General features: G+C 48.1%; 2 protein-coding genes across 9 annotated transcripts in view; one reads left to right on the forward strand and one right to left on the reverse strand.

The window, feature by feature from the left end:
- Positions 1-2,167: 2,167 nt before the first annotated feature.
- Irf5 (interferon regulatory factor 5) lies at positions 2,168-12,415 on the forward strand. Of its 5 annotated transcripts, none has more exons than XM_075953669.1 (9): positions 2,168-2,189; positions 6,665-6,870; positions 8,871-9,060; positions 9,594-9,658; positions 10,137-10,170; positions 10,352-10,612; positions 10,824-11,216; positions 11,303-11,421; positions 11,616-12,009. In XM_075953669.1, exons 2-9 carry the CDS (start codon positions 6,676-6,678, stop codon positions 11,862-11,864), a joined length of 1,506 nt encoding a protein of 501 aa, XP_075809784.1. In that variant the 5' UTR covers positions 2,168-2,189; positions 6,665-6,675; the 3' UTR covers positions 11,865-12,009. The 5 variants fall into 5 exon arrangements, 4 of the variants coding, with proteins under 4 accessions (XP_075809784.1, XP_075809783.1, XP_075809785.1 ...); XM_075953668.1 differs by lacking the exon at positions 2,168-2,189 and adding an exon at positions 2,331-2,353; XM_075953670.1 differs by lacking the exon at positions 2,168-2,189 and adding an exon at positions 2,722-2,850 and having other exon boundaries at positions 11,616-12,415.
- Positions 12,416-14,746: 2,331 nt separating this feature from the next.
- Tnpo3 (transportin 3) overlaps positions 14,747-23,013 on the reverse strand; it is a 78,840-nt gene continuing 70,573 nt past the window's right edge. For all 4 annotated transcript variants that reach the window (XM_075953662.1, XM_075953664.1, XM_075953663.1 and 1 more), the window contains 2 exons: positions 17,466-17,563; positions 14,747-15,819 (listed from right to left, as the gene is read on the reverse strand). In XM_075953662.1, coding sequence (XP_075809777.1) covers positions 17,503-17,563 — 61 coding nt within the window. In that variant the 3' untranslated portion in view covers positions 14,747-15,819; positions 17,466-17,502. The remainder of the gene's footprint in view (positions 15,820-17,465; positions 17,564-23,013) is intronic.

Consider the following 23,013-nt stretch of genomic DNA (forward strand, 5'->3'; position numbering starts at 1 on the left):
ATGCTGCAGCATGCATGCTTGTGTGCACACACAAATACACACATGGGCATGCATGCTTGTGTGCACACACAAATACACACATGGGCATGCATGCTTGTGTGCACACACAAATACACACATGGACATGCATGCTTATGTGCACACACAAATATACACATGAGCATGCATGCTTGTGTGCACACACACATAAATACAAGAAAAAGAAATTTGAAAGAGTGAAATAAAAAAGGAAAGAAAAGCAACCATTCACACACTCCTTTCCGCTATTTACTTGCCTCGTGAGAAAAGCTCTCTCTGTGCAGTCCAGGCTGACTTGTAACTGGATGTGTGTAGGCCTTCACGCCCCGGTACTGGGCATGTGCCACCACGAATGGATCCACACATGGTTTAAATTAAAAAATATGAAACAGAAGGAGGTGTGGCTCATTGGTAGAGTTTAAGAAAGTGATTTATTCAGAAGATACAAATAATATATATTTTCGGGCTGGAGAGATGGCTCAGTGGTTAAGAGCATTGCCTGCTCTTCCAAAGGTCCTGAGTTCAATTCCCAGCAACCACATGGTGGCTCACAGCCATCTGTAGTGAGGTCTGGTGCCCTCTTCTGGCCTTCAGGCATACACACAGACAGAACATTGTATGCATAATAAATAAATAAATATTAAAAAAAAAAGAAAAGGCATTTAAAAAAATATATATATTTTCATTTTATCTTTTTAAGTCTTTTTATTTTATGTGCATTGGTGTTTTTCAATAGGAAATGGGGAGTCACAGAGAATCATGAGCCTCCATGTGGGTGCTGGGGATAGAACCTGGGTCCTCTGAAATGACGGCAATTGCTCTTAACCACTGAGCCATCTCTCCAGGCCCTATATTTCCATTTTATATCCAGGCCACAGTGAGATATACAACAAGAAGGAAAAACAAAGCAAACCTACAGGATTCTTTTCATTCACTGAAGTTCAATCCAGATATCCCTGAAAGGCAGCAGAGGTGGACAAAGAAGCCAAAATTCTAATTCATCTAAATAACACCACTGTGTCTGTTAGCAACTCCAGGCTCTAAAAATGGAAAGAATAAACAGCGTGTCTAGAATATATATGCTTTATTTGCTATCTAAAAGTGAATAACGGAGCGGAGAGGGGTAGCAAGATGGCTAGGCAGGCAAAAGTGATTGCTGACAAGCTTGACAACCTTCATTCAATCCCTGGGCCCCACATGGTGAAGGAGAAAGCTGACTGACCCCGGCAAGCTGTGCTCTGACCTACTAATCCTCATGCGCACCCACAGATAAGCACACAAAAGAAATTCAGGAACAATTTTAACTTAACAATTAATTCAGAACATTTCTTAATTAAAAATATCTTTAGAGCAGGAGAGGTGGCTCAGTGTTTAAAAGCCCTTGCTGCTCTTACAGAGGACCTGGGTTCAGTTCCTGGCACCCACCTGTCTGTTCACAATCATTTGTAACTCCAGGTTCAGAGGTGCAACTCTGTTTTCTGGGTCTCTGCATGTTCATGATGCACATACATGCAGACAAAATACTCATATGCATAAAATAAAAAAATAAATAAATCATTAAAAAATGAAGATGGAAACTACACCTGAAATCTCAGCCACTTCAGGAATCTGAGCCAGGAAAATTGTTTGGTTCTAGACCAGCATAGGCAGCATATCTTTTTCCTTAAAAAAAAAAAAAACAAACCCAACAAACAATCATCTTTTAAAACCATGATAGAGCAGGGCAGGTATATGGGCATGTGCAAGGTCCAGCATCAGTAACAAACACAATAATAAAAATTTCTACAGATCATGAATGATGCAAGACAGGACTGGTCCCCACTAAGCTGAATTTCACTGAAAATCAGACATTAACATCACAAACCGGGACCTGTGAAATGGATCATCGATTGGATAAAGGTACTTGCCACCAGAGCAAGACAACCTGTGTTCGGTCCCCAGGACTCTGGGAAGCTGTCCCTTCATTTGCCCGCCCCAACGAAACAAGCCAACAAATAACACCAAACACAACAACAAACCAGAAGCTGACTCAAAGAGTAGACCCTTCCGGAAAAACCACCTAGACTCCCAGAATATGAGATGCTGACCCGAAAGGTGAAGAGCAGGAGTCAGCGAGTGAAGAATGTTCCTACAGGAACAGGATGTGTGAAAGTTGAGGCCGACATCAGCAGGTAGGCAGGTTTATGGAACCGAAATAATAATAAAAAAAAAAGTTCAAACGGCAAACCCACTGTGAAGGTAGGAGAGAAAGAAGAGGCGGGATTGCAGCCACAGAGTGAGTCTGCGTCGGAGTAGGTGTATGTATGTTAAGGCTGGAGACAGACAGCGGCCCAGGGTAGGTTGAAAGGGGTCTCTGAGTTGGGCAGCCTACAGCTGGGTCGCGGTGGGAAGCGGAGAACCAGGGGATTCTCAGTCGCCTCGAAACGCCCTGGAGTGTGGCTTCATTGACGCCTGTGCACAGCGGATCTCCAGCTCCAGGCGGGCGCGGACTGGGTGGGGACCGGCTACGGGGTGTCTGGGGATCGGGTGATGGGTGACTCTGACTCTCCGAAGAAGCCGGAGCCTTCCGTGCGGGCCGCTGAGCTGTCTGCGATGTTGGCGAGGCCCCGAGCCTGGCGCCTCGCTCCTCGCGGTGGGCGGTGGCCGGGTCGGTGCAGGGGACCCGGGGTGGTTGAGTGGGACGGGGCGGGGCGCTGCCCGAGGCGGGGGCGGCACGATGCGGAAGTGCGGGGCGGACTAGGCGACCCGCGGGAGGCGCAGCTCGGGGAGGGCTCAGACCGGCCGCAGCGCCCGGCCGGGGCTCCTGGCTCCCCGCGGGCGCACCGCAGACAGGTAGGTCCCGGAGTTGTGGGCTGTGCTGCGTCTCGCGCACGGAGGGTGGTGGGAACCGTCTCCGGCTACTGCCAAATCACGGCGGCCTGCGCCCCTGGGGACACCTGCCCAAGAGGGTCGGCGGGGCCACGATCCCGCTCCTCCGCGGTGGGCGCCCATCGCAGGCAGCGCCCGGCCGACGCCAACGTCTTCAAGGCGCTCCACGCCCAGGCAGCTCGGAGTGCTGGGCTCCGGCCGCCATCATCCTACAGGCGCGGGGAAAACCCCGACAGGCGAGGGACGAGGAACGAATAACGAGTGCGCATCCTCCTCGCGCCTCGCCAGGGTCAAGGATGCCAAGCGCTCTCGCGCGGGGCCGCAGTCTGGCACCGAGGATCCCTTCCACGCACAGCCCAGTCCTTCCTCCCCGGCCACGCCTCACCTTTTCGAGTAAGAGGCTGAGGTTTCAGTCATCCTTCCCAAGGATCTTAAATCCAAGGGCAGGAATTTGTGGAAATAGAGTTTGGGGGGAGATGGTGTCAAATAGTGGCGCCGCCCCTTGACTCGTGGCTCAAAAGGGAGGCCGATTTTCTTAGCAGTCAAGAAGAATGGGGGGCGCAATGCTTGGTCTGGTTTCTTGACGACCTGCTCCTAAGCTTAAGAGGAAACAACTTAGAACCTGAAAGTGGAGGGAAAGTGTTAGCAGTACGGCCGCAGCGCAGGCCAGGCAGGGAGATGCCCAGGGCTGGCTTCCAACCGCTGTACAGTTGTCTCCCAGAGCCGGTACCTAGGAGCCGGGGTGCACGTGGAGACTTTCCTGGCCTCCTCTTGGCGTAGCAGAGCGGGGCGTCCCCAGCCAGAGCAGTGGTCCAGGAACGGATACTAAAGCCAGAACACTGCGGTGACTTCTGGGGCCGACCCAGAGAGGGGACCCAGTGTGGTGATAAATGAACAGGACCAGAAAGGACATGGGCTGGGCTGACTGAGGAGGCTGGAGAAGCTGGGGGCCCCCAGGTGAGGAGTAGCAGTCCCTACTCCTTAAGCTCCTGGTTTAGGACTAGGAAAGAGGTAGGATAACCACCCCTTTTAACTAAAATCGCTGCTCCGGGGCTTTCCCTTGCACTCTGGCCTTTCCCCAACCTGCCCCTGGGAGGAAGCTGAGAGAAGGTTCTTCCTGCCGCACCTGCTGCCCCAGTAAGTCAGCCTGTCTGCACTCCGAAGGGGCGGGGCCCCGGTGTGGGGCTCACCTGGAGAGGGCGGGACTTAGGCTCGTGCCTGATGCGGGTAACCCCTTGCCTGTTCCTTGAGCTGGGTGTGGGGTTTAGAGCCAGACAGGAGGGGTTTGAGGTTCTGCCTCTATTACCTCCGTTATGGCAGCATCTCCCCCACCAGCCCTCGTAGCTCTCAGTGATCTGACGACCCAGGTGACCTCACCTGGGACTTCAGGACCCTGGGGTGAGCTGTGGGAACTCTCCATTGCAGCAGGGACTCACGGACTGCTTCTCAGGACGCTTCTGTGCCTAATTTTATGTTTCCTCGGGCTTTCAGCAGTCTATACCCTTCTTGACATTTCTGAAGTTTCTCCTTTACGGGGCTGATAGCCAACAGATCTCAATTTGGGTGCTGTATCTATTTTACTCCAAACTTCCAGACCCAGGAGAAGGCAGTCATGTTTAGACACTGGAGTTGGCAACTGGCAGACCCCGGGTCAGACTCAGAGCCACTTCCTAACACTGAGGTCAGAGTAACAATTTCAAAGCCTTTCTCTGAATTAAACATCAGATTGGGACAGAAAGCTGCCCTGGTCCCTGGCTCCTTGGTCCCTGAAGCATGGAGAGAGTCCTGGCCTTCCTTTCAGAGCACCTTGGCCAGCTACAGGATGGACTGTGTGGGGTCTTCAGGGTAACTCGCCTGTCCTTGTGTCCGCTTTCCTGTAAGCAGAATTGCCAGCTGCTCTAGGATCAAAGCTTCTTGAGAGCCACAAAGAAAGACGCAGGTGGTAGTCAGTAGGTCTGAGAGAAAGGGAATGATCTAGAGGATGGGGGTTGCAGACTCTCATGAGATTTCTCTATGCCCCCTCCCGCCGTCAGCCCACAAGTCAGCCCAATGAGTCAGATTTCTGAGTTGTCCCATCAGGGCCACTTTCATTTCCCTTAGGTCAGGGTGGAGGCTGATGTAGAAAGAGGAACTAAGCCTCTGTCTTCTTAAGCTTGGGGGCAGGGCTGGGAGCATCTCCACCCTCCCTGTCCAACGCTGGCGCTGGCATTACTGTTCGTGGGTCACTGACAGCTGAGCTAGGCACTGCCCTGCAGTCTGCAGAGTGACAGTCTGCTAGCCTGGATGTGGCATGTAGCAGCCACAACCCAAAAGATACTGGCTGCGGAATTGCAGGGGAAACGGAGGCTCCATGCTACAAAAGGCAAGCCTGCTCATTTTGTCCCTTAACTTGCCAAATAAGTGACTCCTATCTAAGGAGCTGGTGGCACCGTGGCCTCCCTCTTTCCTGCCTCTGACTCTGGGTCCAAGAGTTCAAGACCCAGGGCATGGCCAAAGAAGGGAGAGAACTTCCCAGAGTGAGGGCGGCTAAGAGGGAGCCTTAGACTGCTGTAAATTTCCAGTTCTTTTTAGAGGAGAGTGAGCAGGGAGAGGGGAGGGTATCAGGGTCTCATGCGTCCTGTCGCCTGCCCAGGGGCTTGCCTCTAGTGGGGAGCTGTTAGATCTTGGCCTGTACTTCCTGCCACCGTGTGTGCGTGTGTGTGTGTGTGTGTGTGTGTGTGTGTGTCACAGGTCTGTAAACACTAGAGCAGTATTTCTCAACCTGTGGGTTATGACCCCTTTGGGGATCAAATGACCATTTCATAGGGGTCATATGGCAGATAATTACCTGATAATTTGTAACAGTTGCAAAACTGTAGTCATGAAGCAGCAACAAAAGTAATTTTATGGTTGGGGGTCACCACCGCATGAGAGACTGCATTGAAGGGTCGCAGCTTTGGGAAGGTTGAGAACCACTGCTCGAGAGGCTTCCTAGGCGCTGAAGGAATGTGAGAAAAGGGGCAGGAACTGAAAGCTAGGACATCTAGGACATTGATGGCTTCAGAGTGGTGCCATCGAAGCTGCCCAGTGTCATTTGAGTGGACTAATGGGATTCTTATAAGGAGGTCAAGGGGGATGAAAGCATCACCCCTGAGAGAAACTGAGGAGGACTAGCAGCTCAACACGTGATCTTAGCAAAAAGGCCAGAAAGTGATGACAGAGCCCTGTGGGCTGGGGATGAGCTCACCCCACCCCATCCACACGGTCTGCTTCTATCTAAAGCTGGCCTCCGTTGGAAGCCTGAGGTTGGATCCTGGTTTAGAGGATTTGGTGGGGATGGGAGGGCAGTTCAGGGGACAGAGCTGGAGTAAACTGCAGAGGGGAAAGATGGAGCAGGAATGGGAGGGATAAGGCATGGTGCCAATAGCCAACCGTAGAGAAGCGCCTGTGACCTGCTAGCCCACCTCCATGTAAGGGAGCCAGCTTTGGCTGTGGTGTGACTCTAGAGTGCTGGGTGTCCTGACCAGGGACACTGGGACAACTGGGGCAGTTCTCCACTGAAGCAGCAGCTGGGTACTGAGTGCACCCTCGAAAACAGATGGTCCGTTAGGAAGGGGCCCACAGCACCCACCAGGACAGAAACCACACAGCGAGTGAGCCTGCCACAAGAAAGCCGAGGAGGCTGGGAAAACAGGCTTGACCTCAGCCTGCACTGAGCCATATTCGCAAGGCTCCACCCACGGCCTTCAGGGAGCATCTTGTGTGAATCTGCTGAGGTCTGCTGTGCTTTCTTCTGCAGAGCCCTTTGCCATGAACCAGCCAGCCCCGGGGGTTCCCCCACCACCCCGCCGTGTAAGGCTGAAGCCCTGGTTGGTGGCCCAGGTGAACAGCTGCCAGTACCCAGGACTTCAGTGGGTCAATGGGGAAAGGAAACTCTTCTATATCCCCTGGCGCCATGCCACAAGACATGGGCCCAGCCAGGAGGGAGACAACACCATCTTCAAGGTAAGCCTTGGATAAGGTGCTGTCTAGACCTCTGGGGCAGCCCCTCCCCCAGTGGAGATCCATGATCATCTCCTGGAGGTGGTCCACTCTGCAGCTACAGTGCTCAGGGGACCCCATGCCTGGACTCGGGGACACAGGATCACTTCTAAGCTGTAGCCTAGAGCAAGGTGGACAAGGAGGGTCTCTGGGAGGTCCCCCTGTAAGTCCTTGTAATGCTCCTAGCTCTTGACTCGCTGTCACACAAGAGTACACATTGAGTACACACGTGCACTAAATGAGGCCACCGACTCAGCGTTCAAATACCAGATCTTTCTGTTTTGGTCTGGTTTTTGAATCAGGGTCTCTCTATGATGCCAGACTCTTGGTTGTAGTCAAGGCTGGCCTTGATCTTGTCCTCCTCCTGCCTCAGCCTCCCAGGTGCTGGGATTATAAGCATGTGTCACAGGTCTGACAGTCTCTAACCCTGACACCCGGCAGGCTCCCTACAGTAGTTTTACACAAGGCTGCGCACTGCAGCGTCTTAAGGCTTCGGCACGGGTAGATGGTAGGCAAGATTGGAATCCAGTCACATTTTTAAAATGTTAAGATGTGTTTTATTTTGAGATGGGGTCTCATTATGTCGTCTTGGTTGGCCTGGAACTCATTCTGTAGATTAGACCAGCCTCAAATGTGTGGCAATCCTCCTGCCTCTGCCTCCAGAGTTGGGATTACAAGCGTGTACCAAAATGCCTCTTTCTCGTCAAAGAAAGCTTTATGCTAGGGATCAAGACCAGCCTTGCTCACGCTGTGCTCACCATCTGCTACTCGGGACCCCCCCCCCCCGCATGCTTTACTTATTTATTATTTTATATGTCTTGAAATGTTCTTAACATTGCTCAGGCTGGCTTCAAACTTGCTATGCAGCTGACTCTGGCCTTAAACTTCCGATCCTTCCGCCCTCCCGTCTGAAGTGCCCCGATGACAGATGTCTGTCAAAACAGTCAACCCATACATATGCTTTCATTTTTGCTTATTTGTTTACTTCCTTGTGGGGAGTGTGTAGTTACCACAGCATGTGTGTGGAGGTCAGAAGTCGACTTGCAAGAGCTGGCTCTCTCCTTCCAGTGTGGGTCCAGGGATCAGACTCAGTAGTCAGACATGAAAAACACAGTGCAAATGCCTCTGTGTGTGGACCCATTTCGCTGGATAAAGCCGTGCTGGTTTAGAACCTGCATCTTTCCGCCCAGCATCAGGATTAGCTTTCCTTTCCAGCGCACGTCTGCCTCACTTCTTGTGACCACTGAGTGGCGGCTGGAAGGATTCGCTATACCGCACCCAGACTCAGTGTTTGGACACTTCAGACCGTGTTAGGAAGAAAACATAATTCCTCCTGCCTTCTACCCATTGTTATAATGGTCGGTCTAGGTCTGGAGTTCAGAGTTAAAAATTGTTTAGACCAAAGAAGTGCTGACTGTAAAAACTTTAAAATCATATATGTTTTTTTTAGCTTTTATACTTGATTCTTACCACAATCTGTGTGGATATTCCTATATTCTATATAAGTCTATCAAAATTGTTAGTTTAAAGAGAAGAAACACCTATAATCCTGATGTTACCGAATTGCCATGCAAAATAAGGTCAGTTGCAGGTTGAGGGTCAGTGGTAGTGAGAATGGGTTTAGTAAGTGTGAGTGTCTGTGTTCCATCTTTAACACGACGATGACGATGATAGTGACAACGACAGTGATAATTTGGCTGCTGGTATAGTGACATGTTCCTTTTAGATTGTACCTGTTGGCCTTCCTAGCAGCAGCGAGTAGCACACAGACTTCATTGAGCTTGTTCCAACTCCAAGGGCTGGACATGGCTTAGTCCTATTCACCTAACACAGACAAAGCCTTAGCAAGGTTTAGCCTGGTGGCCAAAATTCTCAGCAGTGATGTCTGTAGGACAAGAGACTTGCTGGGGTCTCAGTGACAGGTACAGCTCCCTGTAATCTGCAGTCTTCTTTTCCTTCCGTAGGCCTGGGCTCAAGAGACGGGGAAGTACACCGAGGGGGTGGACGAGGCTGACCCAGCCAAGTGGAAGGCCAACCTGCGCTGTGCCCTTAACAAAAGCCGTGACTTCCGCCTGTACTATGATGGTCCTCGAGATATGCCACCTCAGCCCTTCAAGATCTACGAGGTCTGCTCCAATGGCCCCGCTCCTGCAGGTACGATGCTTGGCCCTGTGTGACGCCGGGAAAGCTGTGACCTCTGGGTACAAGGAAGCCTGAGGACCTTCCAGCCAAGGGCTCCAGGGTGTTCTGTGTGGGCCATGCCAGGTCATAATCCCAGGGCTCCTACCAGTACCTGGGAGTGGGGCAAGGGCTCCTGCTGCTTCCTTACCACTGCCCTTGTGCTGGGCTTTTGGCTTCAGGGGAGACCTTGCTCTGTTGCGTCTTGATGCTGGGTCCTTTGACTCAACCACATTTGGCCAGCTTTGCGAATCATGGAACCCCAGGGAATTTTGTTCTTTTAAGACAGGGCCTCGTGTAGCCCAGGCTAGCTGGCAAATTTGCTAACTAGCTGAGGATGACCTTGAACTCTTCATCCACCTGTCTCCACCTCCCAAGTGCTGGTATCATAGGCCTCAATCACCAGCCAGACAGCCAGCTTCTCTGCTTGTTCAGATGGAGCCACAGCCTGGCCTGGTTCCTGTTTTGTTCCTCACTCCCTGTCTTGCTCTGTCTCCTTCAACATGCAGAGTCCCAGCCCACTCCTGGAGAAGATTACACTCCTGGAGAAGAGGAGGAAGAGGAAGAGGAAGAGGTGGGTCGGGTTGAGTGGTGGGCAGAGGAGCCGTACTCACCGGGCTCCTACACTAAGCTGATGAGGCTGGACCTGGTGGGACCCCTGCTGCCCTGCCCCACTTTAGGATTGAGTGGTCCCTTCCTCTGGAGCCCACTCTCCTCCACAGCTCCTTTGATGACTCTGAAGGAGAACAGAGTGCCCGTCTAGCCCCTCTTAGGGCTTTGTTGCTGTACAGTGGTCACATGTTTGCCCACCCTCCACAACAGTTAGGCTTGGTGGTTAGTTCTCCCTGCAGAATGCACGTTTGGGAATGGGAAAACCGGTAGTTTTCATGACCTACTGAAGATGGCAGGTCTGGGACCAGAAGTGGGGTCTGGCTGCCACTGGACTGAAGCTGGGGGACTGCCCTGTTTGTTGAGCACCGTTTCCTTGGCATCATACCAATTTAATAACCTGTCCTGCCTTCCCTCCTCCCTTGCCCGTGTCTTCCCTTCAGCTCCAGAGAATGTTGCCGGGCCTGAGCATCACAGGTAGGGCTGGGAGATGTGGTGGTGGTGGTGGGGTTGTCTAGTGTAAGAAGTGACAAGTCTCCTAGGTAACTGGGAGGGTGCTGAGGAAGGCTGGGGGAGGCAAGGCTGGGGGTCAGGCCTGGGAGAGTTCTTGGAGGTGGTGAGGTGGCGTTAACAGCCGCGTTCACCATATCCTCTGCAGAACCTGTGCTACCCGGGCCTCCCATAGCACCCTACTCCTTACCCAAAGATGGCGGCATCAAGTGGCCACCTGCTCTCCAGCCATCTGTAGGGCTGGGTCCCCCTGCCCCAGATCCAAATCTCCTGGTCCCTCCCTCCGGAAATCCTGCTGACTTCCAGCAGCTTCTCCCTGAGGACCTGGATCCTGGACCGCTGGCTCCCAGCCAGCCCCCTACAGAACAGCTCTTGCCTGACCTGCTGATCAGCCCCCACATGCTGCCTTGTAAGGACCCTGGTGGGCTGGGCGGGTTGGTAGGGATGGGGTCGGGTTGACTCAGAAGGAGGATGATGAAGGAGAGCTTTTAGGCCAGTCCTCCTGGATCAGGGATAAACTGGGGAGGCTGGGGAGGTTGGGCCTACAGCCTGGGTGACCTGATGCTCTCTCAAGAGCCATGGGGCTCACAGCCTGGGTGACCTGATGCTCTGTCTCACAGTGACTGACCTGGAGATCAAGTTCCAGTACCGCGGTCGGCCACCCCGTGCCCTCACCATCAGCAACCCCCAAGGCTGTAGGCTCTTCTACAGCCAGCTAGAGGCTACCCAGGAGCAAGTGGAACTCTTTGGCCCTGTGAGCCTGGAGCAAGTGCGCTTCCCTAGCCCAGAGGACATCCCTAGTGACAAGCAGCGTTTCTATACAAACCAGCTGCTAGATGTCCTGGACCGTGGGCTCATCCTCCAGCTGCAGGGCCAGGACCTGTACGCCATCCGTCTGTGCCAGTGCAAAGTGTTCTGGAGTGGGCCCTGTGCCTTAGTCCAGGACTCACGCCCCAACCCCATCCAACGAGAAGTCAAGACAAAGCTCTTTAGCCTGGAGCAGTTTCTCAACGGTGAGGTCCATTCCATGCTCCTCCTGGATGTCCCTCACTCAGGATAGGGTTCTAACCTCTAACTAGAGGCCTTAATCTTGATGCAGAACTCATCCTGTTCCAGAAGGGTCAGACCAACAACCCGCCGCCTTTTGAGATCTTCTTCTGCTTTGGTGAAGAATGGCCTGACCTCAAACCCCGAGAGAAGAAGCTCATTACTGTACAGGTGCGTCCCTGGCCAGCTCTGCGTGGGGCTGGACCCTTGACCCAGGATAGAAACGGGACCCTCTGGACCATGAGGACTTGGTTGCTGGGGCTGGATGAGACAGTCCACCGTCTGCCTCTCGATGTCTTCATGCCCAGCTAGATTGAACACTCCTGGCACCATTCTCCATGCCCTGTCTTCCCTTTGTTCCCCAGGTGGTACCCGTTGCAGCCAGGTTGTTGCTGGAGATGTTCTCCGGGGAGCTCTCCTGGTCGGCGGACAGCATCCGGCTGCAGATCTCAAACCCAGATCTCAAAGACCACATGGTGGAGCAGTTCAAAGAGCTCCATCACATCTGGCAGTCCCAGCAGCGGTTGCAGCCCATGGTCCAGGCCCCTCCTGTGGCAGGCCTTGGTGCTGGCCAAGGGCCCTGGCCCATGCATCATCCAGTTGGCATGCAGTAACAAGGCTACAGATAGCGGCTGGCCTGGGTTTCCCGGGGCAACTGTGGAGATTGACAGGGCAATGCAGTGGACCCAGCAGGCCTGGCTGGCTGCAGGGTTCTACTTCTGAGTCTGTTAAGAAAGAGTTGGGCCAAAGAGTTGGACGTCAAAGAGAGGCCTCAGGTCACAGTCTCCCTAAAATTCTTCGATTTGAGCATTGTCTCCGGGAGATCTGTAATGTTTGGCTCTGAAGAAGTGTAGCCAGCAGCTCAGTGGGAGGGAAGAAGCATCACTAGCCCGGGACGTAGATGCATGGGTCCAGTTACCCCAGGGTAGCCAACTTTTATGGTTACCCCGATTCCTCTAGCAAAAAGTACCCAAGGAGTGTTCGTGGGGCTTCTGCAGAGAATAGGCCTGATTTAGGGATTCCCTAGCTTGAGCCTTTCTCATCTTCCTTATGACAAGAACATCACTAGACACTCGGGGCTGACAGCTACCTTCCTTCAGAGTCTAAGAAGCTGGGGTACAAAGTAGAATTTAATATATTTTTGGACTAATAAATGTTAAAAGCAGATCTGCTAATTCCTTGACTGTTCCCAGGCCCAGAAACTCCTCTGTTCTACCAGACTGTTCAGTTGTTGTCCAGCCTTGCTTCAGTGGGGTGGGCTGTCTGGCAGTGGGATGGGTGGGTTGGGGAGACCCTGTCTTCCCGTCAGGAAGTCAGCTGGGCCTTCACAGACATTTACCTGGCTGATTCTGCTTCAAGGAGAAAGCAGACTGAGGTAGATGTGGAATTTGAATGTGTGCCATCTTAAAAACTGCCCAAACCTTCCCAAAAGAGTGAAAAAAAAAATAGTTGGGTGCTACTCCCCTTCAGACTGTCAGAATCTGGGATCCTCTTCTCTTTCTGATACCAGGCTGGCCTTAAACTTGAGCCCCTGACCCTCTGTCCTTACCTATATCTCTTAAGTGCTGGAGTAATCTATGAGCTTAACAGCGGGGATGTAGCCGTTGAGTGCTTGCTCAGCAATGCACAAGGCCATGTTTGACTCATTGTAACACACATTCAAAATAAAAAAGGCTGACTGGGCAGTGGTGGTGCACGCCTTTAATCCCAGCACTTGGGAGGCAAAGGCAGACAGATCTCTGTGAGTTCGATGCCGGCCTGGTCTACAAGAGGTAGTTCCAGGTCAGGCTACAAAACTACAGAGAAACTCTGTCTTGAACCACTCCCCCACACACCGCAAAATAAATAAATAAATAAATAAATAAAAAGGCCTAGCTGTGTAAAAACTCTTGAGCCTGCACTACAGAACCACTCGCGAGCCAGGCAAGGGCCTGGAGATTTAAACACTCAAAGACACACAGAGACACGGGTCATCCTTGAAACAGGAATGCCCCAAGAATGCTCCCCTTTATTGTGTACCAGAGCCGCTTATATATAGGGATCCTTAACTGATAGCCACACTCCAGCCAAACCCACCAGAAACCACTCCCCTGCCATCAGGAACTCCTGAGGGTCTTGTACTCAGAGCTGCTGTAGGCTGTCTCAGAGCAGAGGAAAACAAGTTGTTTACAAGAAATTCAGGATCTGGGAGTTCACTGCTCCCAACATACCTGGGTATGGTGCTTATGCCTGTAATGTAATCCCAGTTCTGAGGAGGTGAAGACAAGAAGCTCAGTAGTTCAAAGCCAGTCTGGGACGGCGTGCCTACAAGAGTGGAATGCGACTAAAAGGTAAGTCTTGTTTTCATGCATGTGCTACTAATATTAGGATATTACATGCAAATTGTGGTTCATCACTGGAACCTGGCTCACAGGAACATTATCTAGCCTTTCATTTCTCATTCCAACTCCCATTTGGTTTCCTACTGTTATTCTGAAGTAAATATGAGAAATAATAGTATAAATATCTAGCGTGTATTCCAAAAACATTTGGGGGGGCACTAAGGATGTGACCTGCCACTGAGCAAGATCCCCAGCTATTAAAGAAAAACATGTGTGCCCTCCACTTCAGACATACACAATAAATAAAATTTGAAAAATAAGAAACAAGGCTGGGGATGCAAGCTCAGCTACGGGATGTGTACTTTCCATGGGAGCCTTTAGTGTCAAGAAGTCAAAGCCTTCAGACCCTATCTCAAGATGGAACCCTTCATTCCCCCACTTCCCACTAACATTTTAGTTAATTCTTTCCTACCCTTTTGGTTTTAGGACGCCATCCAAGATTCTGTATTTGGTTGTTAATTTTTTGTTGCTGTTGTTGAGACAGGCTTTCACTGTGTGTCCCTGGCTGTCCTGGAACTCCCTATGTAGACCAGGCTGGCCAGATCCGCCTGCCTTTGTCTGCCTCCCAAGTGCTGGGATTAAAGACGTGTGCCACCACTGCCCAGTCCTATGAGGTTTTGAGATATCAATGGTTTTAAGTAGAGGGCCACAGAAATGTCCCTCCTCTGGCCTCCATGATGTGTGGCCCCCTCCCACGCATATATATATCACATACACACCATCAACATATATCATATGTTCACCATCTTTTTAGCTATGGCATAATTTCACAGGTGTATCATGTCAAAGGTGACTGAACCTTGTTTTTAAGCTTCTGACACGTGTGTGAGCACATAGACACACACGGGCACACAGTTCATTCCCAGTTTATGTGTTTGTGACTATATGACATGAACACAGTTCGCTCTCACTGAGGCTGCATGAACGGTGAGAAGCAGGAGAAGCAGCAGAAAGGAAGAACCAGCAGCTTCTTGAAGGGCGACTCCCAGGGTGGAACCTGCCTTTTTAAACTCTGCTCAGCCCCTTAGGCTCCACAAAGGCTGATTACACAGGTGGACGAGCCAGATTCACTTTGAAGCAGTGAGGTAGTGAATGGAAACAAAAACAAAGACCGGTAAAATTTTAAAAATTGGGTTTTTATTTTTTCTTTTTTTCTATTTTTTTTTTTTTTTTTTTGGTGCTGTTGATTCATCTTGAGATGGTTACACCACAGGACAGAACAGTGCCCCTGTAATCTAATGGCAACACAAGACCACACTCCCTCATTAAGGTCTGTTCTGGGTTTCCCATTTCAGCCTCATGTCCCAAGAGGTCAATTAATTTTCACTTTTTAAGCAAAATACAAGTAGTCTTGTAAATACATTTTCTCCATAGCCTTTTTTGTTCTTGCCCCTCCTATGTCTGGATGAATAATTCACTAAGAAAAAGAAATATTTAACACACATTTATATCCCTTCCACCCACCTCAATTTTGGTTTTTCTCCCCAAGGTTGATGACTTAGCATGTGAACTGGAGTGGACTCAGCAACTCAACAGCAGGGTTGGGCTCTACAGGAATAGCAACTTTGGCCCTGGCTAGTTCTGACTTTCATCCCTGATGGTGACAGAAAGCAGAACAGGCTCCTTGTCTGGAACGGCTGGGGTGTGCATGTGATCCTTCTACTCAAGTTTAAAGGAAGGACAACAGAGGAGACATGAACGACTCTTTAATTCCAAGTGTAGCCGTGTTTCTCACTTGACTTCCACATCTCCCTTAGGGAACGTGCCTGTCTCACAGAAAGTTCTCACTGTTATGTTTCTGTATGTGCACTGCATGCTGGTGTATGTCTATCGTGTGCGTCATCTGCTACCAGGTGAATGGTACAGTTCTGCTTTCATCCCAGCTTCCAGGGTTTTTTCTTCTTCTTCTTTTTTTTTTTTTAAATTTCCTTGAATTATTTTTCCTTTTAAAAAGAAGTTCACCAGGAAACTAGTTCCCCTCCCACCACGCCGGACAGGCTGCGGCCACCTTTAAAGCCGTGCTGTTTCTCCCTCACACCCCAAACAGGAACTCCTCAGGATGCCTCGGGAGGTTGAAGCTTCTCCCTGTCTGGCGGCAGTGAAGGTCCCTCTGCCACAACGGAGGTTTCTGATTGTGGGACACAGTCTGGGTTGTTTTCTTCCTGTCTTCTAATAAAAAAAGACATTCCTGACAAAAGAGAAGAGACGGTTGAGAGCTGGGCTCCAGAGGACAGTGAGCAGGATGAAAGCCGCCTTCAGGCAGCACGATGCGTGTGTTCAGGCACTCACTGGGCTCTGTTACAGGGCTCAGGTTAACACACATGCAAAACCAAAGTTTGGCTTTTCTCAACTTGCAATTAATTTCATGGCAACATCAACTTCCCTAAACCACTGCCTGCAGCATGTCTCCAGTGCTGAGCTGCAGACACTAAGGATGATGTAAAGGTTGGGAGGAAGCCAACAGAACTGAGCCTTCCATGGTAAACCACCAGAAAAGCTCCACTTTAGTCCGTTAAATATTGGGTTTTCACGCAAGATTTAGTTTGGAAAGAGGGCTTTGTTATAACAATGATTTAAACTCTATGGCAAGACTGTTGAACAGATGTGTCATCTATTATAATGGCTAAAGCAAGGGCTCTGGCACCAGAATCCTGCTCCTGAACTCTGCCTCCCCTGGCTTCTAACTGTAACATTTAGCAAATTGTTAAACATATTTGACTTTCAATTTTCTTCTTTGTAAAATGAGTACAGTAGTAGAAACCCATAGGAAGATTCTTTTGGCTAATATATTCAACACACAGGAATGGTACCTGACACTTAGTAAGGGCTTGAGGAAGATAAGCAGAGAACATCTACAGCTGCCTACAAGCAACCTCTTGAGGTCTATCAATGCATTGACAACCTCAGATTACTTACTAAAGAACCAACCTTTAGAAAAATTTTTGGTGTGGTAAGATACTACTGAACATCACCTTGACCTAATAATGCATTCACTACAGAAACAACAAGTGCAGGATTCAGAATATTGCCTATGGGTGGGACAATAAATCTTCCTTATGATGTCAAAGTGCGGGCTTACAGAATTGCCTTTCTTAGGCAATAAACTGCTAAGTAAATTTTACCACCTACTCATTCCTTTCCTTAGCCGAGCTTCTCACACATAGAGAAAGTTGACCATCAGGAGACATCTCGAGAAACTGCTACTTTCCTACAGCTCCTTGGCATAGTTCAATCATAGAAACAATAAGAATAAGCTGCTCACACATTAATCCTGGCAAGCCTGCCTTAGAAGACCAGTGCCGGGAATTACAGTCACCACTGTTCTCAGCAAAGGTTAAAAAGTACCAATTTGATTGTTACCACACACTTATTAGGCTAGAAATAGCTATTAGGGAAAAATGTTTTCAGGTGCATCCTGCAACAGTTCCCCTCTATGGAATGGAAAATGGCATCCAGATACATGGTTAATCTGCCTGCTCTGGTCCAAGACAATCAAGGTCCTGAAAAGTCCCAGGCACTGCGATAACTGCACACTAAGTTCTTTCTTTCTTTTTTCTTTTTCTTAAAATATTTATTTATTTATTACGTATATAATATTCTGTCTGTGTGTATGTCAGAAGAGGGCACCAGACCTCATTACAGATGGTTGTGAGCCACCATGTGGTTGCTGGGAATTGAACTCAGGACCTTTGGAAGAGCAGGCAATGCTCTTAACCACTGAGCCATCTCTCCAGCCCTAAGTTTTTTCTTGATTTCAGCAATGAGCCTTAAATATAACCCCATTCTCAAGCCTCTCCACCAGTCCAGAAAGAACCCAAAGCATATACAACTCACCTGGACGACAGGCACAGTGCAGGAATGTGAGCTTGAGCTACCGAAACAACCTGGTGAAATCTCGCAAGGCCCAGCAAACTTGCTTACATTCCTCGGCACTAGAAGAGAAAGGGTGGGTGGGTGGCGCTTGACTGCAGACAAGAGAGCCAACAGGCTGGGGAGTAGTGCAATGCCAAGGATCCATCAACTCATGACTGAGATCTTCCCAGAACTCAGGTAAAAATGAACTTCCATAAATGAAGATAATTATAAGCTTGGTGGTTCTCAAGGAATGACCTTTGGAGACAAACTGTTGAGGGCTGATTCCTGGCCCTTGTGTTCATGGACAAGACGCCCATCTTTCCTCAGTTTCCTCATCCATCACTTACTTCATGTTGCTCGGGGACTCAAATTCATTCATATAAATGAGACATTCATGACAAAAGAGCAGTGAGCAAAACCAACTCAATAAATGTGAATACTTGAAGTTCCTGACACAAGGAACCCAGAAGCCCTCAAAGGAAGACAGCCAGTAGGTTCCCTGTTCTCATTCAAAGACAGATGCTGTTTACAAGGCTCGTCCAGTAACTAGGACTATCAGCCACTGATTCTCTAGTGAACAGGATGCTCAGGATCTCCTCATGGAAGGAGGGGGAGAAAGAAAAGGGTTAACACATGCAGAAAAGGAGAACAGGACTTGGTTCTTGGAAAATGCTGAGATGACCCAGTATTATAATATATAAGCCCAATATTCACCTGACTCTTCTTTGTCTTACACCCATCCAGAAATCAGCTGAGGCAAATCTCATTCTTCTAGCTATCTCCCCAACAGCTTTGCTAACTGAACCTGGGGCTAAGCCAAAGCAAGAGAAAGGAAGCACTTCCTAACACTCCTCCTGAAACCCTCTCCTGACTAAGAAACTCAGGCACAGGGATATAGCCTAGAATTCAAGAAGACTTGCCATCCTGTGCTGGTTAAATACCAGAGGAAGTAACCGGTAAAAGCTAGCAACAGAAAAGGTATCAAATGCCTATCTACAGATTCCCTCACCAAGTAGCAAGGTCCAAAATTGGTGTTTTACAACAGAGTGGCGTCCAACGTAGTAATGAACTCCACGTAAAACCTGAGAGGGCTTGAAAAGGAATTCTAGACACACACACACACAAAACCAGAGTTTAACACAGCTTTTTGCTGTTTTCTAGGGCGTGCTGCAGAGAGTTCCTGACTATGATAGACCACGCCCTCCTGAAAGATCACCATGAACACCTTCAGAAAATTACTTCACTCAACTGCAGACTGAGATGAACCTAGCATACAGGATACACCACAAAAGACCTGATTAACAGTGCCCCCACACAGCATGAAGCAGTTTGGAGAGAAAAAACTACGTCCATATTCCCAAATCTTGTTTATAAGTGTTCTTTTACATTTAAAGGGGGATATGATATAGATAATTTGCATTAGTATGGATTTTGCTTTAGTGATTTAAATTTAAGGTCAATTTTGTTATGTGTAAAAGTATTTCTGATCTTGATTAAGATATTGTGATTGTGTAGTTCATTAAAAATGTAATGTATAATTAGGAAATATAGGTTGTTAATGGATAATCATCAATAATAGTCAAGCTTGTCGTCATGTTAGTTAGATTTTCTTAGATATATATCAGTTAGACAGGCATTCTTCATATCTTTCAAAGACTACAAAATATGGCATTTAATGTTTTAATAACTCAGGGTTTTTCATGACAATGAAACACGTCTGCTCCTGGCAGCACCAATCTACTTCAAGAGGAAGATGGGCATCAAAGAGGTTCCTTATGGAGTTGGTTAGCCATTTGGGCAAGAAACTGCTCTTTCCTGGATTGATGAAAGAGTCTGTGAGAAATTCTGCAGGACACAGCAGAAAGTGACTGAACTGCCTTTGAAATTTCCTGCTTTATGGAAATGTCTGCTGGATACCATGGGCCTGAAGGCCGAAGATGGATGCCCCAACAATACAGAAGAACTTTGGGTGACTGTCCAGACAGCGAGATGTCTTTGTCATTTCTAGAGTTTCGGAAGTTGCTTATTTCTGGTTTACTTAGGTAATATTATATCCTTCTGGAATCTTTGATTTAGTTGAAGAATAAATAGTTTTCCTTAATTATGATAAAATATAAAATATATATAAATAAATATTGTAACTGTAATTCTTGCTTGATAACTGTTTTGTTATATGTAATTTTACTATGTTAAAGTGGAAGCCTTTCTTTTTTGTTTAAACAGAAAGGGGAATTGGTGTAGGAGGTCCCTCTATATTTGTGTTGATTTCATTGGCTCAGACTCCAGGAGTTGACAGAGTATTTCAGAATTTTTTTTCTAGTTTTTCTCCGCCACAGGCAACAATACTCTCTATCTAGCATAGTGGGAAATTGAACCCAGGGTCTTGTGCATGCTATGCAAGCAACCTACCACTAAACTATATCTATATTCCTAACACTTCTACTGATTTAACAAGCTTTACCAACAAAATTATATTTTTTGGTCTATTTAAAAATCAACAGCATATGCTAAGGAAGCAGCCAAGTGCATGCAAGCTCATGTCATTCATGTCTCCAATATCAGGAGGAAGGGTAAGTAACCTACCAGAGGCTGCTGTGAGTGTTACAACAAACCATTAAGAGAGAGTATACACAAGGACCCCCAAAGTGCTAGAGACTCAAGATTCTTTTATTATCCCAATCTCCTATATGTTTAAATTTTTACCCAGTTTTCAATGGAGATCTTTCAATTTAACCCAGACAGAGGAATACCTCTATATCTAGCTCCTTTTTGAGAGTGAGAAAAAAGAGCATTGAAATTGAGTGCTGAGAATGGTGGTGCGTGCCCTTAGTCCAGCACTTGTGAGAAAGAGACAGGACGATCTCTGTGAGTTCCAGACTAGCTTGGTTTACAGAGTAAGTCCTAGGCAAGCTATGGCTACATAAGGAGACCTTGTCTCAAAAAAACCAAACCAAACCAAACCAACTAACCAATCAAATAAACTCCAAATAAGTAATGTTTAAAGACAAGAGAACTGTGGTGAATAGCAAAGTAAGTGTGCTGATTTGAGTAAGACTGGACCCCACAGACTCATGTATTTCAATGCTTAGTTACCAGTGAATAGAACTGTTTGAGAGGATTAAAAGGATTAGGAGGCAGGCCTTACTGGAGGAAGTGTGTTACTGGGGTTTCAAAAGCCTATGTCAGGCCCAGGCTCTCTCCCCCTGCTGCCTGTGGATTAGGGTGTAAAGCTCCCAGCCATAGGGCCATGCTCCCAGTGGTGGTTTAATAAGAATGGCCCCTACAGGCTCATATATTTGAATGCTTAGTCACCAGGCAGTGGAACTCTTTGAAAGGATGAGAAAAATTAAGAGGTATGGGCTTGTTGGAGGAAAGGTGTCACTTGGGGTAGGGTTTTAGGAGTTTTGAAAAGCCCAAGCCAAGCCCAGAAGCCTATCTGTTTTTCTCTCTGCTTAAGAACCAGGAGGCAGACCTCGCAGCTACTTGTCCAGCACCATGCTCCCCACCAAGATAATCATCGACTGACCTCTAAAACTGTGAGCAAGCCCACAATCAAATGCTTTATTTTTTATAAGAACTGTCTTGACCGTGGTGTCTCTTCACATCAGTAGAATAGTGAATAAGATAGAAGCTGGAGCCAGAGGCAGGATGATCTCTGTGAGTTCGAGGCCAGCCTCGTCTACAAAAGCTAGTTCCAGGACAGGCCACAGAGAAACCTTGTATCGAAACAACAACAACAACAAAAACAAAAAAGACAGAAGTTGGTATCAGGGACTAGTAGGGCATCGCTGCATTAGACCTGACCATGCCGCTTGTTGGAGGAATACGGAAGACTTTGGACAAGAAAACTGGTTAGACACTTTAAGCAGGGTTTGATGGACCATTGTGGTATTGAGATCAATATAGATCATGACAGCTCAGCTAAAGAGGTTTCAGTGGAGGAGACTATTAGCAAATGGCCTGGAGACCGTTCTTGTAATTTTTTTGTTTTGTTTTTTAAGATAGGGTCTCTCTGTGTAGTACTGGCTGTCCTGGAACTGCCTCTGCCTTCCGAGTGCTGGGATTAAAGGCACTGCATCTCTACCACCTGGTGATTCTTATGCTATTTTGGAGAAGAGTACGTCTGTTTTCTGCCCTTGTCCAAAAAAGTCTGACTGAGGCTAAATTGAGGAGGTTTAGATTATTAGCATTACCAGAGGTTTCAAGACAGCCCACTACCGACTCTGCTCTGCGGTTACTAGTGGTCACTCTATAATGAAAAGGATCAAGCTGAGCAAGGAAAAACACAAAATGTATAATTTGAGGAGAAAAGGAACACCAGAAAATGTAATGGAATAATGGAGCTTAATCCTGTGCTCAAGGAGATAAAAAGTTAAAGAAAGGCCTGATGCTAAAAGTAATAGAGGGAATGGTGACCCTAGGGCAAGATCCCACCTAACCTAACTAAGCTTCCAACTTGGGAAAAGGACTTAAAGAAAAGCTTAAGCAGGGAAGGGAACCATCAACAGAAAGTTGATACAAACGTATTTGAATTAGGGAGCCAAGTTCCAGCTGTGTGGTTCTAGCTTTCAAGTTAAGGATATAAGAAAGGGGTTGTGGAATCTCCCTTCTTGGTTAAATAAGGGTCAGTTGTGTGCCAGGGGTATCTCTGCATGGAGGCCCAACAATACCATTGCAAGAAGTTGTAAAGGTGAAGCCTGGATTGTGTTGGAGACCCCAAGATGCTGGAGATGCCAGAGCAGTGCAATACCACTGAGGAAAGCCCCCAACAGGGTGAGGAACCAGCCCAAGAGAGAAGTGCGTTGCAGTCAACCAGCTGAAAGGAGTGGAGATCTGAAGAGCGATTTGATATGAGACACGGGGAAAGAGAATTTGGAATTTGCTCAGCTGCTTTTGGTCTCAATTTGGTCCAGCATTTCCTCACTATACTCCCTTTCCTCCTCTATGAAATAGTAATGTATACTCTGTGCCACTGAATGCTGGAAATAGGTGATCTCGTTTTTATTTTGATTTTACAAAGGGTTACAGTTAAGAGACTGTTATGAGTCTCAGAAAAACCTTGGTCTTGAGACTGTGAAAGACTATGAGGACTTCTGAAATTGAACTGAATGCGTTTTTACATTAGGATATTGCTACAGGCCCATAGGGACCCAAAATGATAATGGACCAACCCTCGGAAACCCACAATTAAATGTTTTCCTTTATATGAATTGCCTTGGTCGTGGTGTCTCTTCACAGGAATAGAACAGTGACTAAGACAATAAGGATGGACGTAAGTCTCCAATCAGTTCCACTTCTGCGCCCAATTCTATCAATGACTGTCCTAGGTGGCAAGAGCTCCAGCTAATTTTGAACTTAAATGACCTTGGTGGGTAAGCCCACAAGAAAGGATCAAAAAGCTCAATGAAAAGATAAAAACAAAAATACCCCCCTATACACAAAGAAAATGCGAAAACAAAATTTTAAAAAGCCCTTAAATGTCAATACTATTTTCTTACTGTGGTTCTTATGGCACTGACTAGTTTCT

This window comes from Microtus pennsylvanicus, chromosome 19 (genome assembly GCF_037038515.1).
Source record: "Microtus pennsylvanicus isolate mMicPen1 chromosome 19, mMicPen1.hap1, whole genome shotgun sequence".
NCBI lineage: Eukaryota > Metazoa > Chordata > Mammalia > Rodentia > Cricetidae > Microtus > Microtus pennsylvanicus.